This window comes from Crotalus tigris, unplaced genomic scaffold (genome assembly GCF_016545835.1).
Source record: "Crotalus tigris isolate CLP2741 ecotype Arizona unplaced genomic scaffold, ASM1654583v1 scf7180000018362.2422785, whole genome shotgun sequence".
Lineage (NCBI taxonomy): Eukaryota > Metazoa > Chordata > Lepidosauria > Squamata > Viperidae > Crotalus > Crotalus tigris.
In genome coordinates, this window is record NW_024096964.1 from 598,308 (window position 1) to 613,960 (window position 15,653).

A 15,653-nucleotide genomic window follows, 5' to 3' on the forward strand; every position below is an offset into this window, starting at 1 on the left:
ATGCGATTCAGAGTCTTACTGTGTTGATCAGTTCCCTGAATGGATCGATCAGATGATTACTAAAAGTGTAAGTTGGCAGTTTGAAGAATGAAAGTACACACTGTGAAAAAGAATGTGGAAAGGAATGGCAACTATGTGTGCAAGCATATAAACATATGCAAAAATTTAAACCTCAGTTTAGCAGCGGTTCATGAGGGTAACTATAAACTCAAGAACTCTAACCTTCATGGCCATGTCTGAAAAATATTCCTTTGGTTCTGGTTTATTATGAAAAAGCAAAAAAAAAAAAAGTGGGTTAGTCTATATTTATAATTATCTTTTTTAAAAAAACTTTTTTATAACAGGCCCAAACCAAAGGCATAATAAGCATGAAGATTTACAGATCTTGAGCTTATAGTTAAGCCCATGAATAACTGCTAAACTGAGGTTTACATTTTTGCGTTATGTGTATGTGCTTGTACATACAGTTTTCATTCCTTTTCACATTTTCTTCACCCAGTGTGTACTTTCAGCTTTTTTTTTGTTTTTAATCCAGTTTGGGAAGATTCTTATTCATAATAAAAGTATATAAATGTAATAATCAAACCAATGTATAAATCTATTAACTGAGTCATTTTTTTTATTTGCCTCCCATCCCTCTATTACACTCCTAATCCACCCCACCCCCCATCTGCATGTTCAGGTAGTCCTCTGCTTAAAACAGTTCATTTAGTAGCCGTTCAAAGTTACAATGGCACGGAAAAAAGTGACTTACGACCATTTTTCACACTTACGACCTTTGCGGCATCCCCATGACCGTGTGATCAAAATTCAGACGCTTGACAACTGGTTCGTACTTATGACCGTTGCTGTGTCCCAAGGTCATGTGATCCCCTTTAGCAATCTTTTGACAAGGAAAGTCAATGGGGAATCCAGATTCACTTAACAACCATGCTATCAACTTATCGACTGCAGCAATTCACATAACTGTGGCAAAAAGGTCACAAAATGGGACAAAATTCACTTCACAACAGAAATGCTGGGCTCAATTGTGGTCATAAATCGAGGACCATCTGTACTTGTCCTACCCATGTAGCTTTCATGCGATAGGTTTGAACTGTTGTTTTACTTTTGGGGTGGGGGTTTCAGTGGAGTTGGGTCAGGGGTGGTTTTCCCTTGCTTCTAAGTAGTTTGGGCTCACTTCTTAAGAAACGATGGGTTACTGGATTTCTCCTTGTTTTCCAGATTGCTAAGAAAGCCAGGACACCAACTTCAGCCCCAATGATAACGAAATTCATCATCACCAAACCAATTAATAGCAAGGCAGTTATGGGGCAGACAACTCAAGTATCACCAGTCATTGCAGGTTTGTATCTGAATATATTTATTAATGGTTTGTTTATGTTGTGGCATTTACCCAGTGTGTTACAGGTACCATATTTTCCGGTGTATAGGGCAACCCGGTGTATAAGACGACCCCCGACTTCGGCGCCGAGTTGCATGCCTAGAAAGTCATCTTATATGCCGGAAACTATCATAATTTCCAGCGTATAAGAAGATTCAGCGTATAAGACGACCCCCGACTTCGGTGCCGATTTCAATGCTTTAGAAAGTCGTCTTATACGCCGGAAAGTACGGTAAATGAAGTATAAAGTGACATTTGATGGATTTTGATTTCATAGCGGATTTTCTGTCCTTTCTCACTCATAGTTTCTTGAAATTTGTCAAAACAATATTACCTACAAGCATTGGGAGAGCATTAGGTTATGGGAAGCCCCAGAATGGCTTTCCTCTCTCTAGGCCAGGGGTAGGCAACCTTGGCTCTTTTATGACTTGTGGACTTCAACTCCCAGGATTCCTGAGCCAGCGATGATGCTGAGGGGAAAGGGAGAGGTTTCCAAGCTGAGCCATGCTGGCTCAGGAATTCTGGGAGTTGAAGTCCATGAGTCATAAAAGAGCCAAGGTTGCCTACCCCTGGTCTAGGTCCTTTCCAGATATTTAAGCTTCAGCTCCGCAGAATATACCTGATGGGGGAAGTCTGGGAGTTGGTCCCTGCCTTTGGCGGGCACCCAGATTGGGGAAAACTACATTAGAAGAGATGCTGTTCAGATATATTCGGATGCTGGCTGGGAATTGGGGGAGTTGTCGTCCAAACACCTGGATGTTACTTTGAGGAAAGTTGCTCTAGACTGCAGTGTTTTTCAACCTTGGGCACTTTAAGATAGGTGAACTTCAACTCCCAGAATTCCCCAGCCAGCTAAGATGAGTTGAAGTCCACACATTTTAAAGTCCCCAAGAAACACTGCAGTCTAGAGCAGAGGTCCCCAACCTTTGGGGCACCAGGGACCAGTTCCTTGGAGAGAGGTTTTTTTCCTTGTACTGGAGGGTGCGTGGTTTTGTGTGTTGACTGCATCTTGCAGATGGGGCTTTGCTTGTCTGTGCGGACCGGTTGCTGGCATACCATGGCCGGGTACTGGTCCATGGATCGGGGTTTAGGGACCCCTGCTCTAGAGCATTACTCAGTGTAAAAGGGAGTCAGATTTCTTTTATGAATGTCTTGATTGCTTTTCTGATTTAAAGCAGGGGTGCCAAAGTCAATTTCATTGAGGGCCGCATCAGCATTGCGGTTGCCCTCAGGGGGCCGGGTGGGTGTGGCCTACTGGATGGGCGTGGATGGAGTGGGTGTGGCCAGCTCTACATCATTCGTGTCAAGGGTGCCTGTGGGGGCCTGGGCAGGAATGGGATAGATCTGAGGGTCTCTGGTAGAAGGGGGTGGGACCAGGGCAAGTGCCAAGGCATGGTCCACTGGAGGAGCCTCACTGTTCCTCTCGGGCCATGCGGGGGGAGGGCTTATGGAGCTAAGACTGAATGCGTTTCAGCATAGATGGCCATCACAAAATTGTACATTGGCTCCCGACTGGCCTGGGCCAGGACCAAGGCAGAGGGGGCCACTCCCTCACTGTTTCCAGGATGGCATCGCGGGCCACATGAAACCACACTTCGCAGGCCGCATCCGGGCCCCGGGCCTTGTGTTTGACATGTCTGATTTAAAGAAACATTTTTTCTGAGCACAGGTGCTTTGAATGCCAGCTATAAAAAGATTTGTTCTCCAGCCAAGTAGAAAATATATAAAAGTTTAGCATCTTATCTTTAAAAGTTCAGATCTTGGACTGGTTTATGTGGGAATCCAGGCAATCATCTTATCAAGTTCTAAATATAGAAAGCTTGCTAGTTTTATGAATATGTGATAAAGTGCAGGAATGCATTCTTGGTTGGTTTTGAATTATGCTCTCATTCCATCTGAAATTATTGACAAGTTTTGCAGCTAAGAAATCAGTATATTGATTGTACATGTTATTTGAAGCATTACTGCCATATTTCAGCATACTTATTTTTGCATTAGAGCAAAAGATCAATCTATTCTTAGGAAATATTTAGTGCAGCAATGTGTGGAATTATTTACTTTTTTTCTTTTGTCTAAGGAAAAAAATAGTCATACAATCACTCTTACAATCAAGGTTAATTGTTTCTCTTTCTTACTACTGAGGAAATATAGGGCAAACATTTGCAGATTCAATTACAAAATGTACATAGGAGAGGTGGGCTGCAGAGGAAAGGGAGTTAAATTCTGATATAAATTTATCTTGAATATTTTATTTATTAAATTTGTATACCATCCTCTCACTGTTTGGAGTGACTGGGCAACATTTGATCAGATTAATACAAATCTCATTTGTCTTTTACGATGTTTAACAAATTCTTAAGATCGTAATCAAAATTGTATCAGCATTTGGGATTATACTAAGATGCATTACTATAAAAATTGTATTTGTTCAAAAGAGAATAGTGGGTTTGGTTTTTTTTTAGCAATGTGGATGATTCTCTACAGGCGAAAAAGTTTTAACTGCTATTTGGGATGTCTCCTTACTTCAGGGGTCCTCAACCTTGGCAACTTTAAGACTTGTGGACTTCAATTCCCAGAATTCTGGGAGTTGAAGTCCACAAGTCTTAAAGTTGCCAAGGTTGAAGACCCCTACCTTACTTGGTGGCTTTTTAGGTGAAGACCATTTTGTTTTTGATTGCCAAAGTATTGTTGTTGTTGTTTTTAAAAAAATAGGTAGGTAGGCTATTCAAGAAAGAGAGATAATTCAGTGAAGTATATAATATATTTTATAGTGCCACAAAACGATGATTGCAGCAGTTTCAATTTAAATTGTATGTTTATTTTTAAAGTTAAGTGGTGTCTGCCTTAAAAACCAATTCCTGTAGTGCATGGAAAGGGTTAATGCCTTTACCAGAAAATCTTGGGCTTTATCAGCTGAGAAGATGAATAAGATTATAGCTCTTTCTGTTTTTCTACAGGTAGAGTTCTTACACAGACTGCTCCAGGGACACCCCCCAAAACTGTAACTATATCAGAAAGTGGCGTTATTGGGACAACTTTAAGTTCCACAATACAGGAGGCCTCAAATAAGATCGCAATCTCTCCTTTGAAATCACCAAACAAGGTAAATGTATATTTCAATTGCTTTTATATTGCAGTATTTTCCACTTAAACTAAGTTAGTGTGATTTTGAAATGGACTTTCTAAAGGGCTCTGACTGTTTTCAGCTATTTTAGAATCATCTGCTCTCCGGCATCATTCTGCCGTGGGAATATGTGCTAAAGGGAAATTCACAAGCCCTCCAATTAAAGTTGAATATGACAGAAAAGAATATTTGTGTCGGTGAAGGAATGTAGATACAGATAGTCCTTGATTTAAAATAATTCATTTAGTGGCCATTTGAAGTTACAACGGCACTGTACAAAGTGACTTATGACTGTTTTTCACACTCACGGCCGTTGCAGCATTCCTCCATGGTCACGTGATCAAAATTCAGATGCTTGACCACATACTCAGATTTATGACGGTTGCAATGTCTCAGGATCGTGTGATCCCCTTTTGTGACCTTCTGACAAGCAAAGTCAATGGGGAAGACCCAGATTCACTTAACAACCATGTTACTGACTTAACAAGTGCAGTGATTCACTTAACAACTGTGACAAGAAAGACTGTAAAATGGGGCAAAGCTCACTGAACAACTGCCTCACTTAACGACAGAAATTTTGGGCTCAGTTTTGGTTGTAAGTCGAGGACTACCTATACATTAATACACCAATGCAAATTCTGGATTTAACGGACTTGTAGTTGCCACTGCCCCGACCCCTCCCACTCCCTCCTTTCTTCTCTTCCCCTCTCCCCCCCCCTCCATAGTTGATTATAGGTTTACTTTTTTTTCCAAAATGGAGTAAAACAGCCCCACTGCATTTTGAGCTCCCTTGCTCATTTTGCCTCCCGATCCTACCCATATTGTGGAAAGTCTTGACCTCTTAACGCATTTGCAGTGTTACATATTTTGAAGTTGGGATTCTGTACTTGTATGATCCTGTTCAGCAGCTAACGGTGGTGTCGGTCGCCTCACAGCCTCCAAGCTCCCCACAGAAAACAGTTGGTGTTCCTCTAAACGTAGCCCTGGGACAGCAGATTCTCACAGTGCAGCATTCAACGCCCTCTTCCCCAGGAAAAGCTGTATCTAACAGTACAACTGCTCAGGTACACACTAATTTGAGTCCCATTCTGAGAGCCTGTTCTTCAGATTGTGATTTGCAGCATTGCATAGCTTCAGGCACGAGTGATTGTCTCCTTCCTTCCTTCCTTCCTTCCTTCCTTCCTTCCTTCCTTCCTTCCTTCCTTCCTTCCTTCCTTCCTTCCTTTCCTTCCTTCCTTCCTTCCTTCCTTCCTTCCTTCCTTCCTTCCTTCCTTCCTTCCTTCTTTCTGTCTGTCTGTCTGTCTGTCTGTCTTAAATTAAAGCACTATTGAATAGCTTAAAGCCAACCTAGAATCAAGCAACTGTACCATACTCAGCGAATAGCTTCTGGCCTATTAATGAACAGTACGGTAGCAGTGTTTTATTTGTCTGTTAGTCTCGGACCTGAGGGAAATTTTGCTGACTCTCATTAGAAATGAAGAATTGGTTTGCCAGCAATCTTAAAAATAATTTTATATTGTTTCAACAGGCTATGAAATCTGCAGTACAGACCCTCACCGTTGGGGGAGTGGGCACGTCTCAATTTAAAACGATAATTCCCTTGGCAACGGCACCCAACGTTCAGCAAATTCAGGTACCTGGAAGCAAATTCCATTATGTCCGGCTTGTCACTGCCACAACTGCCAATAGTACAGCACAGCCAGTCAATCAGAATCCCAGCACCAGCACTGCAAATCTCCAGCAAGGTTAGAAGACTCTTTATTTGAATATATTTTATGATCATTGAAAGGTGCTTAAGAAAGGTGCAAGTAGGAAACTACAAAAGAATTTTGATGAGAATGGTAAATTGGAGGAGATGCTTTATGCAAGTCGAAAGCCTACTGCTTAGCTGGAATAGGTTTTCTATTTTTTAATAGATTTAGAATTGAAACATGGTTATTTGTTATTGATCGTTGCTTAGTTGGAGAATGCCATAATGAAATGCCATTTCATTAAGATTTAATTATGACCATAGTTTGCTCGTCTTACTCCCGTGATCGGCTTTGCTTCAGAATTCTTGGAGGTGTTTCAGAATTACACTAATGCTTGTTGCATTATTTTTCATGGCCTGTGTAGCCATGTAATAAAGATTTGATATTTATGTTCACTTGTATTTAAAGTTCTGAAAGATTTTCTTTTAAAAATAGACCACTTGGCAACGTGGGTGTAAAGCTTTATTTAATTTCAAATAGTAATTTGAACCATTAATCAATTTTCAGTTATATATGTTTGCAACTGGGATTTGCATCAGAACGTTGCAGTGCGCACTGATATCCCTCCTGCTTGCTTCATTTTACTTCCCCCCCCCCCTTTTCATTCTTCCCATCACACTGACCACTTCATAGCTACTGGACACATTTTTGTTTTCATTGGAATTGGGGGGGTTGAGGGTGGAGGTTTCCTACTCAAGTTGCATCTGTATACCTTGGAATTCTCTTAAGCCCGCTTGTGAATTGTTAGCGGGCTCCATAGGAAAAACCTTGCAGGGTGGAGTGCTTCCAAGCATTCCTACGGACCAGGAGTCGCCAACCGTGGCAACTTTAAGACTTGTGGACTCCCAGGATTCTTCATCCACCCAAGCTGGCTGGGAAATTGTGAGAATTGAAGTCCACAAATCTTAAAAGTTGCCAAGCTTGGAGACTCATGTTATACACCCCTGCAACACAATTTCCCACCTTCTCTTGCTGAACTTTTCCCTTTCTAGGGCATGTTTGTTATTGTTGTGTTGAATGTCTCCCTCTAGGCCAGTGGTTCTCAACCTGTGGGTCGGGACCCCATTTGGGGTCGAACGACCATTTCACGGGGGTCGCCAAACAACGCAGTCCGCCATTTTCTTTCCCCTTTTCCTTAGCTGTGCTACTCCCTTTTATTCTATTGGCTTTTGAAAGCCAATAGAATAGACTCTCTTGAATAGAGTCTAATTCTATTGGCTTTCAAAAGCCAATAGGAATTGTCCAGGCTGTCTCTGCCCTGCTGAGCCTGCCAAAAGTCCCATTCGACAAACGGTGCTGCACCAGTTGAGTAGTCCTCGACTTACGACCGGTTGAATAGTCCTCGACTTACGACCAGTTGGGGGGGGGGTCACGGCATTAAAAAGGTTGAGAAACACTGCTCTAGGCCATGGGTCAGCAACCTGCGGCTCCCGAGCCGCATGTGGCTCTTTGAGCCTTCTCCTGCAGCTCCCAGCCTCCATTTGCAAAGAGAGACAGAGAGAGGCGCTCTCTCTCTCTCTCTCTCTCTCTCTCTCTCTCTCTCTCTCTCTCTCTCTCTCTCTCTCTGTGTGTGTGTGTGTGTGTGTGTGTGTGTGTGTGTGTGTGTAAGTAAGTAAAAAGAGAGTGGACTCACGGTGTTCTCCGACAAGCTGAAAAGCTTTTTGGGCGGGGCTCCTCCCTTTGCTGCATCTCTGCAGGAAGCAGGAAGGGCAGGAGAGAGCTAGCTAGCCCAGCCATGCTGACTCAGGAATTCTGGGAGTTGAAGTCCATGAGTCATAAAAGAGCCAAGTTTGCCGACCCCTGAGCTTGTTGGAGAGCTTGCCAGGTGAGCAGAAGATCGGAGAGAGGGAGAGAAGGGGGTGGAGAGAGAGAGAGAGAGAGAGAGACCCTTTTGATATCTAAAATGAAGATAACACTTTTTTACCTTGTGTGTGTGTGTGTGTGTGTATGTATGCATGCATGCATGTATGTATGCAGTGCTTTTTTTCTAAAAAAAAAGGGGGGGGTGCCAGAACTCACACACATCATACAACCCGCCTTGTCTACCCTTCAAGGTTCCATCCAAAAAGGTGCCGGAACTCCGTTCTGGGCATCCTACGAGAAAAAAAATCCATGTGTGTATGTATGTATGTGTGTATGTATATCTATATATACCTGTAATAAAGGTAAAAAAGGATATATGCAGTGTTATCTTCATTTTAGATATCAAAAGGGTTTTGCGGCTCCCAGTGTTTTGTTTTCGGTGGGAAACGGGTCCAAGTGGCTCTTTGAGTGTTTTGGGTTGCCTACCCCTGGCCTAGGCTATTCTGTATTTTATTTTTAAGGCCATTTGCAGCCTGTGGTCCACCAAGTCTGCTAGTGTTATCATAGCAACATAAGTAACAATTCTTGGGAAACGAAATTGGAATTAAAATGTATAACCCTGAAAACAGCTCAGCATTGCTTTGACTTATTTTTGACATTGAAGTTACCCAAATATGTTGAATGTATGTGCTACTGATGGAAATGATATTGCTACATTCAAAATGCTCATATGGGCCATGTTCTTATTTTGTTTCCCCGGCATTAGATTCTAAACAAAATTGTATCTGCTTTTTATAACAAACATTTTTTCAATTCATGACATTTTTCTGTAGCTATTTATATATGGACTGGAGGATATGACCTGCTGGGTAACGTATCTTGCTGAACATGACATAGCTCAAGATAGACCTACCAGAATGAGGGATGACCGGATATTTAAGGAAGCTGCCTAACATTTTCCTAATGTCTTAGAAAGTTGCATATTGTATCTCATTCCATTTCTTTTGAACAGCAAAACCAGTGGTGGTGAACGCGACCCCTGTACGGATGTCTGTTCCTATTATCCCAGCAACACAGACAGTCAAACAAGTAAGTTCCACGTACAGCAGCTTCCTATGAATCCCTAGTTTTTCACAGAAACTTTCAGTTAATTTAACTCTGACTATCCTTATAAAGTTATTTGCTGCAAAAGATTGTAGTGTGATATACAAGAAAGATATCCTGAATGTTTCCTTCCTTGCAGGTAGCCCCCAAACCAATGAACACAACTTCACAGATAGTTACCACAAGCCAGCCACAACAAAGACTTATCATGCCTGCCACACCACTGCCACAGATCCAACCCAACCTCACCAATCTTTCCCCTGGCACTGTCTTCGCCCCTGCTCATGGCACAGGAAACGTGGGATATGCATTTCTCCCAGCTCAGTATGTCACACAGGTATGATATTATGGGAAGGAAGTTATAAAAAATAATAGCGTTTATAACTAATACTCTTGGAGAAGAGACTAGAGAATTTGTATATTTGGTAGCTGGAGGCAGTTTCTCACCTTCCAAATCTTTTCAGCATGCTGGCTAGAAAATTCTGGGAATTGAAGTCCACAGCTTGTGTAAAAGATGCAGAAAAAAAAGTTATGATAGCAGAATACTTTTATGGGAAGCATAAAATATGAATAGGGAAAATCAGGTTCACAAGCTTGATTTGGGTTACCCAAGTTACTGAGATGAGAAGCTCTGGTTTAAGGGATGCTGCGAGAAACAGCTCATTAGTAAGGTTAAATCTTAGAAATAATCTGAGATGTTTTTTTTTAAAAAAAAATTATTTTCAATTTTAGATTACATTCATAAAAAATACTTCAGATAAAGAGTAAAATAAATTTATACACACAACTTTCGGTATTGCTCACCCATTTCCCCCCCAAACCACGTCCACCCAGTAACCTCTTCTCTCACTTCCCTCTTTCCCTCTTCTTCCTCACTCTCCCCCTCTCCTCCTTCTCCTCAACCTTCCTACTTACTTCTCCCCTTCCTCCTATCTTCTCACTCCAGATGCAGTCCAGGGGAAATGCCCAAGCAATTCCTCTCTCCAAATTAAAACATCAATATTATATACAATAAAACTATTTCTACTTATCTGAGCTATTTAACCTTCAACCCATCCTTCCCCCCACCCCCCCTCCCCTTAGGTGGGTAAGCAGAATATATTTCTGCAATGTCTCATTTAGAGAAACTCAGGTTGGCAATATTTAAAAGACAACTGCAGGCAAGAAAGAACAGCTATTCTTCAACATTGTCTTCCGTAGCCTGTGCGTTCTTCCCATGTGTGGATGTCACCACCCAGAATTCCCCAGCCAGCCTTCTAAGAGTCCTGAGTGTTGAAATCCATAATTTGGAGGGCAGCCAGCTTGTGTAAAAGATGCAGAAAAAAAAAAGTTATGGTAGCAGAATACTTTTATGGGAAGCATAAAATGCGAATAGGGAAAATCAGGTTCACAAGCTTGATTTGGGTTACACTTTTCTCTTCAACTCTAGTTTTTTTCCAGGTATTACACATTCTGAATAAATCCTGGATCAGTTGTATTTTGTTTTTAAGATGCTCATCCATTCTGATGTTATCTAGCCTTAAATGTATTGAGGGGGGAATGGGCTATCATAAAACGAGTTTCAGAAAATCTGTAAAGAAATGTTTTGCAGAAATCCACTAAGGCAGTAAGAGCCCAAAGCAAATACTGGAACTGCAGAGAATTATAACATTATTGTAAAAGTCCACGGTGGGAACAAGATGTACCATACTTAGCAGAGGATTCCTATTAGTTTTCTACAGTTCATGTACCTGTGGAATTTTAACCTCCTGAAGTTAGCGTGCTTTGACAGAGCCAATTGCAAATCAACGTAGCATTTTTTTATGTATGTGCAGTCAAGCAGGCTGTTATTTTAAGTGACATCTGGTAAATTTGCCTATCTCTTTCTTCACTTTAAGCCTTTATTCATAATCAACATGGCAACTACAGTACAAGAGATTAGACCAGGGGCCTTCCAACGTGGTCCTTTTATGACTTGTGGACTTCAACTCCCAGAATTCTGGGAGTTGAAGTCCACAAGTCATAAAAACGGGCCAAGTTGGAAGACCCCTGGATTAGGCTATCCTTGTAGGTATACTAAATTGGAAGATACCATCCAAGACCAAGTTTCTAGAAAGCCATATTGCCTAAAAATACCAATGACCACCTTATGACTTCCAAGAATGGAAAAAGAAGGGAGTGTGATTAATGCAACTATTTGTGAAAATCCTCATCTACAGACAGCATGTGATGCATTAACTGTGTGTGTGTGTGTTTTTTAAGCTACAGCAGCCATCTTGTGTCTCCATAGCGAGCAGTACTAACCTAAGTGGGACATCAAGTATCCAGACCCAAGCCCGGCTTCCGTTCAATGGGTGGGTATTGTCTATATAAATTACGCAATACGCATATTACATGGAAGGAAATGAGATTGGAAGAAGTGTTTAATGTTCAGCTACTAAAAAACAGCTGCTGCAATCATAGCGTCTTGTCTATGTATACTAGATATTGAAGATTTTCCTTCTTTGTTTCGCACAACTTGGCTACCTGACCAGATTGTCGTGTTATTGATTTGGTTATTTGATCCCAGAGTCTCAAGACAGAAAACAATTTGAAAACAGGCGGTTAAAAAGAGATAAACATAGAGAGAGGATCTTACAAATATTAGAATATAACCTTGCAGCCATCTGTTAGGCTTAGCCTTTATATAGAAGAATCCAATAAAAGAAGAGCCAGTCCATCCATCTAGCTTATTTTTACATCATGTTTTCCTGATAATGCAGAGTCTAAAGACTGATTTGAGGAAGATGGCCTACCTGGAATTGCCTTTCCATTTCTTAGAAAAAGGGATGTTTTGTAGTTGCTACCTGGATAAGTTTCTTTTTAGAGCAGAGGTGTCAAACTTAATTTCATTGAGGGACGCATCAGCATTGCGGTTGCCCTCAGGGGGCCGGCTGGGTGTGGCTAGGGTGGGTGCGGCCTACTGGGTGGGCGTGGCCAGTTCTACATTTTTCACATCAAGGGTGCCTGTGGGGGCCTGGGCAGGAGTGGGATAGATCTGAGGGTCTCTGGCAGAAGGGGGTGGGACCAGGGCAAGTGCCAGGCATGGTCCACTGGAGAAGCCTCACTGTTCCACTCGGGCCATGCAGGGATGGGGGGGGGGCTTATGGAGCTAAGACTGAATGCGTTTCAGCATAGATGGCCACCACAAAATTGTACATTGGCTCCCGGCTGGCCTGGGCCAGAGCCAACGCAGAGGGGGCCGTTCCCTCACTGTTTCCAGGATGGCTTCGCGGGCCACATGAAACCACTTCGCAGGCTTCATCCGGCCCCCGGGCCGTGTGTTTGACATGTCTGTTTTAGAGTATGTACGTGCGTATGAAATTCACCTATGAATTTTGGCTTGTTGCTAATGTGGGCATATGTGCAAAGTGGAGACCATCCAAAAACAGTGATTTGTGTTAAAATTTAGGCATTGTTGTCAGATGATAGCTTCTTCCTCATTGGAATGAATGAATGGCCAATTGCCACCTGATTCTCATCTGAAGTTGTGCCCCACTGGAAAGAGCCCAGGGGAAAAGCCACAGCAGATAAGCTGTGCTTCACTTAGTGTCTTAGACAATTTGCTTCTCATAACATATCAACCTTGTTCTTTTGAAATGCTCATCTGTAGGAGCCCTTTGCTCAATGCCTCTGAGTCATGCTTCTGTCCTCTGATTGTGGAACATGTTGAGCTGAGTTGAGTAGGCTAAGTTGTGAAGGGATGTTATGCTGTTTAAATGGGAAAAAAAATTCAGAAATACCATATTCTTCTTTGGAAAACAAAATGGGACTTCACCCCATCACATCAGCTGGTCTCACTCATTCAGGCAAGGAAGGTATGCTACAGACCCGGTCAGTCAAGGAATTTTGTCTGGCAGGGTCTAGGACGGGTAGGCAACCTTGGCTCTTTTATGACTCGTGGACTTCAACTCCCAGAATTCCTGAGCCAGCTATGCTGAGGGGAAAGGGAGAGTTTCCAAGCTGAGTCATGCTGGCTTAGGAATTCTGGGAGTTGAAGTCCACAAGTCATAAAAGAGCCAAGGTTGCCTACCCCTGGTCTAGGAAGAGAGCCTTCCCTGCTGAATTTATGGAATGTCCTGCCCCCAGATGTGAGAGGCTCGCACTCTCTTAGCCTTCTGCAAAGGGATCAAAATTTGGTTGTGCGGCCTTGCCTGCAGTAACCAGCATTAAATGCCGCTCTTGGGATTTTCATCCTTCAGAAGTTCATAATGTCGTTATTTTGTCATTTAATTTTTAATCCTAAATTAATGTTAATCTTAATTTTTGTAGATTTCATTTATCAATTGTATTATATTATACACACTCCAGAGCCCTGTTTGAGGCAGATCAGCGATTTAGAAATAAGAAATATAAATAAAAATCATACTTACATCTTGTTTTCCAGGATAATCTCGTCTGAATCTGCAAATCGTCCAAGAAAACCCTGCAACTGTACAAAATCACTGTGTCTTAAGCTGTGAGTATTAAACACATAACCTCTTCGCAGATTTAAAAATCCACTTCGCTGTACATTAGGGGGAAAAAAACCTGGAAGAACAAAAGCCACATTTTCCCCAGGGATTCCACTTCAAAAATTATTCTCTAAAATCTTCTGAAATGATACTGTCCATTTGCATGATTAGAATAGGTCTCTGTGCGTTGATCTGTAGCTGAATGATTCAGACTTAGAGGCAGACCAACAGTAAACCTGGTTCGCAGAATAAGGGGTACAAGCAACATTTCTTTTTCTGATGTCCACAGGTTATTCCCAGGATGAATTCATGGCTGCTAACCTGAAGGAAACCTACCTTTTCCTTTATGGAGCAGTCCATACTAGTTTATTTTCTTATTTTTTGTATTAATTTAATCCATTTTCTATGGCTGCCCACTCACCTAGGTGACTCTGGGTAGCTAGCAAAATGTTATAAAAACAATAATGAAGATAAATAATATAACATCTCCCAAAATGGGCACATCTAACATTCCAGCCTGAATGCCTGTGGAAAACTCAGCTTTTTAATGCCTTACAAAAGCCCAGCGAGGTTGGAGCCAATTGAATCAGGAGGGGATCAGTCCAACTCCATGTAAGGTGAATGTCAAAAGCCTTTTCTTTAGAGGCAGCCTTTGTTTCTGGTCTTTAATTTATTTGTTCCTTTGAAGGGACCATTTTTATGGCTCATGACATGTTGAGAGTTCCTGTTAAGCCCAAGGTTAACATGTTCACACTCATGAATAAAGGAACCAGGGTACACACGCATGCACACGCACGCACACTCATCTATCTTTAGGTTAGGTCAGGGGTAGGCAACCTTGGCTCTTTTATGACTCGTGGACTTCAACTCCCAGAATTCCTGAGCAGGCATGGTTCAGCTTGGAAACTCTCCCGTTCCCCTCAGCATGGCTGGCTCAGGAATTCTGGGAGTTGAAGTCCACGAGTCATAAAGCGGCCTAGGCCTAGGCCAGAGATAGGTAACCTTGGCTCTTTTATGACTCGTGGACTTCAACTCCCAGAATTCCTGAGCCGGCATGGCTCAGCTTGGAAACTCTCCCTTTCCCCTCAGTATGGCTGGCTCAGAAATTCTGGGAGTTGAAGTCCACGAGTCATAAAGCGGCCTAGGCCTAGGCCAGAGATAGGTAACCTTGGCTCTTTTATGACTCGTGGACTTCAACTCCCAGAATTCCTGAGCCAGCATGGCTCAGCTTGGAAACTCTCCCTTTCCCCCTCAGCATGGCTGGCTCAGGAATTCTGGGAGTTGAAGTCCACGAGTCATAAAGCGGCCTAGGCCTAGGCCAGAGATGGTAACCTTGGCTCTTTTATGACTCGTGGACTTCAACTCCCAGAATTCCTGAGCCAGCATGGCTCAGCTTGGAAACTCTCCCTTTCCCCTCAGCATGGCTGGCTCAGGAATTCTGGGAGTTGAAGTCCACGAGCCATAAAAGAGCCAAGGTTGCCTATCCCTAGGTTAGGTTATAGGTTTGGATAAAGATAAAGTCCAGCAGATTGCCACCCTCCACATCCAGAAGTTTCTCCCAACACACTTCTGTGTGGTTGGATGCAGAAGAGGATAGAGGATGGGAAAGAGTCAGAAACTCAGCACTGAATTGGTTAATCATCATTAGAGATTTTTTTTTTTAATTTTTAAACAGATACTGCGATTGCTTTGCAAACGGGGAGTTCTGTAACAATTGCAACTGTACAAATTGCTATAACAACCTGGACCATGAAAATGATAGGCAAAAAGCAATCAAGGTAAGGTTTTTTTTTAAAAAAAAAATAACAATTTTGTGTCATGAGCAGGGAAATCTTGGGGAAATACATTTCCCAAGTTCACGGTACCCATGAATTCCTTCCTGAATAGTGGGTGGAAAGCACAGTTGTTGTCTTTACTACATTAGATGGATGTTTTTGCCAGTTTTTCCTGCACAGGACTCTAACATTTTGTTTTCTCTCTTTTTTCTCTCCCTTCTCTCTTTACGATTACCTTGT

At 42.2% G+C, this 15,653-nt stretch overlaps 1 protein-coding gene across 5 annotated transcripts in view; it reads left to right on the forward strand.

The window, feature by feature from the left end:
* LIN54 (lin-54 DREAM MuvB core complex component) overlaps positions 1 to 15,653 on the forward strand; it is a 40,186-nt gene that overhangs the window by 17,756 nt on the left and 6,777 nt on the right. For 4 of the 5 annotated variants that reach the window (XM_039350846.1, XM_039350848.1, XM_039350845.1 and 1 more), the window contains exons 4-12: positions 1,225 to 1,345; positions 4,342 to 4,487; positions 5,414 to 5,572; positions 6,037 to 6,253; positions 9,075 to 9,151; positions 9,306 to 9,503; positions 11,408 to 11,499; positions 13,572 to 13,643; positions 15,314 to 15,416. In XM_039350846.1, the coding sequence (XP_039206780.1) occupies positions 1,225 to 1,345; positions 4,342 to 4,487; positions 5,414 to 5,572; positions 6,037 to 6,253; positions 9,075 to 9,151; positions 9,306 to 9,503; positions 11,408 to 11,499; positions 13,572 to 13,643; positions 15,314 to 15,416 (1,185 nt within the window). The remainder of the gene's footprint in view (positions 1 to 1,224; positions 1,346 to 4,341; positions 4,488 to 5,413; positions 5,573 to 6,036; positions 6,254 to 9,074; positions 9,152 to 9,305; positions 9,504 to 11,407; positions 11,500 to 13,571; positions 13,644 to 15,313; positions 15,417 to 15,653) is intronic. The other variant, XM_039350849.1, reaches the window with a different exon arrangement.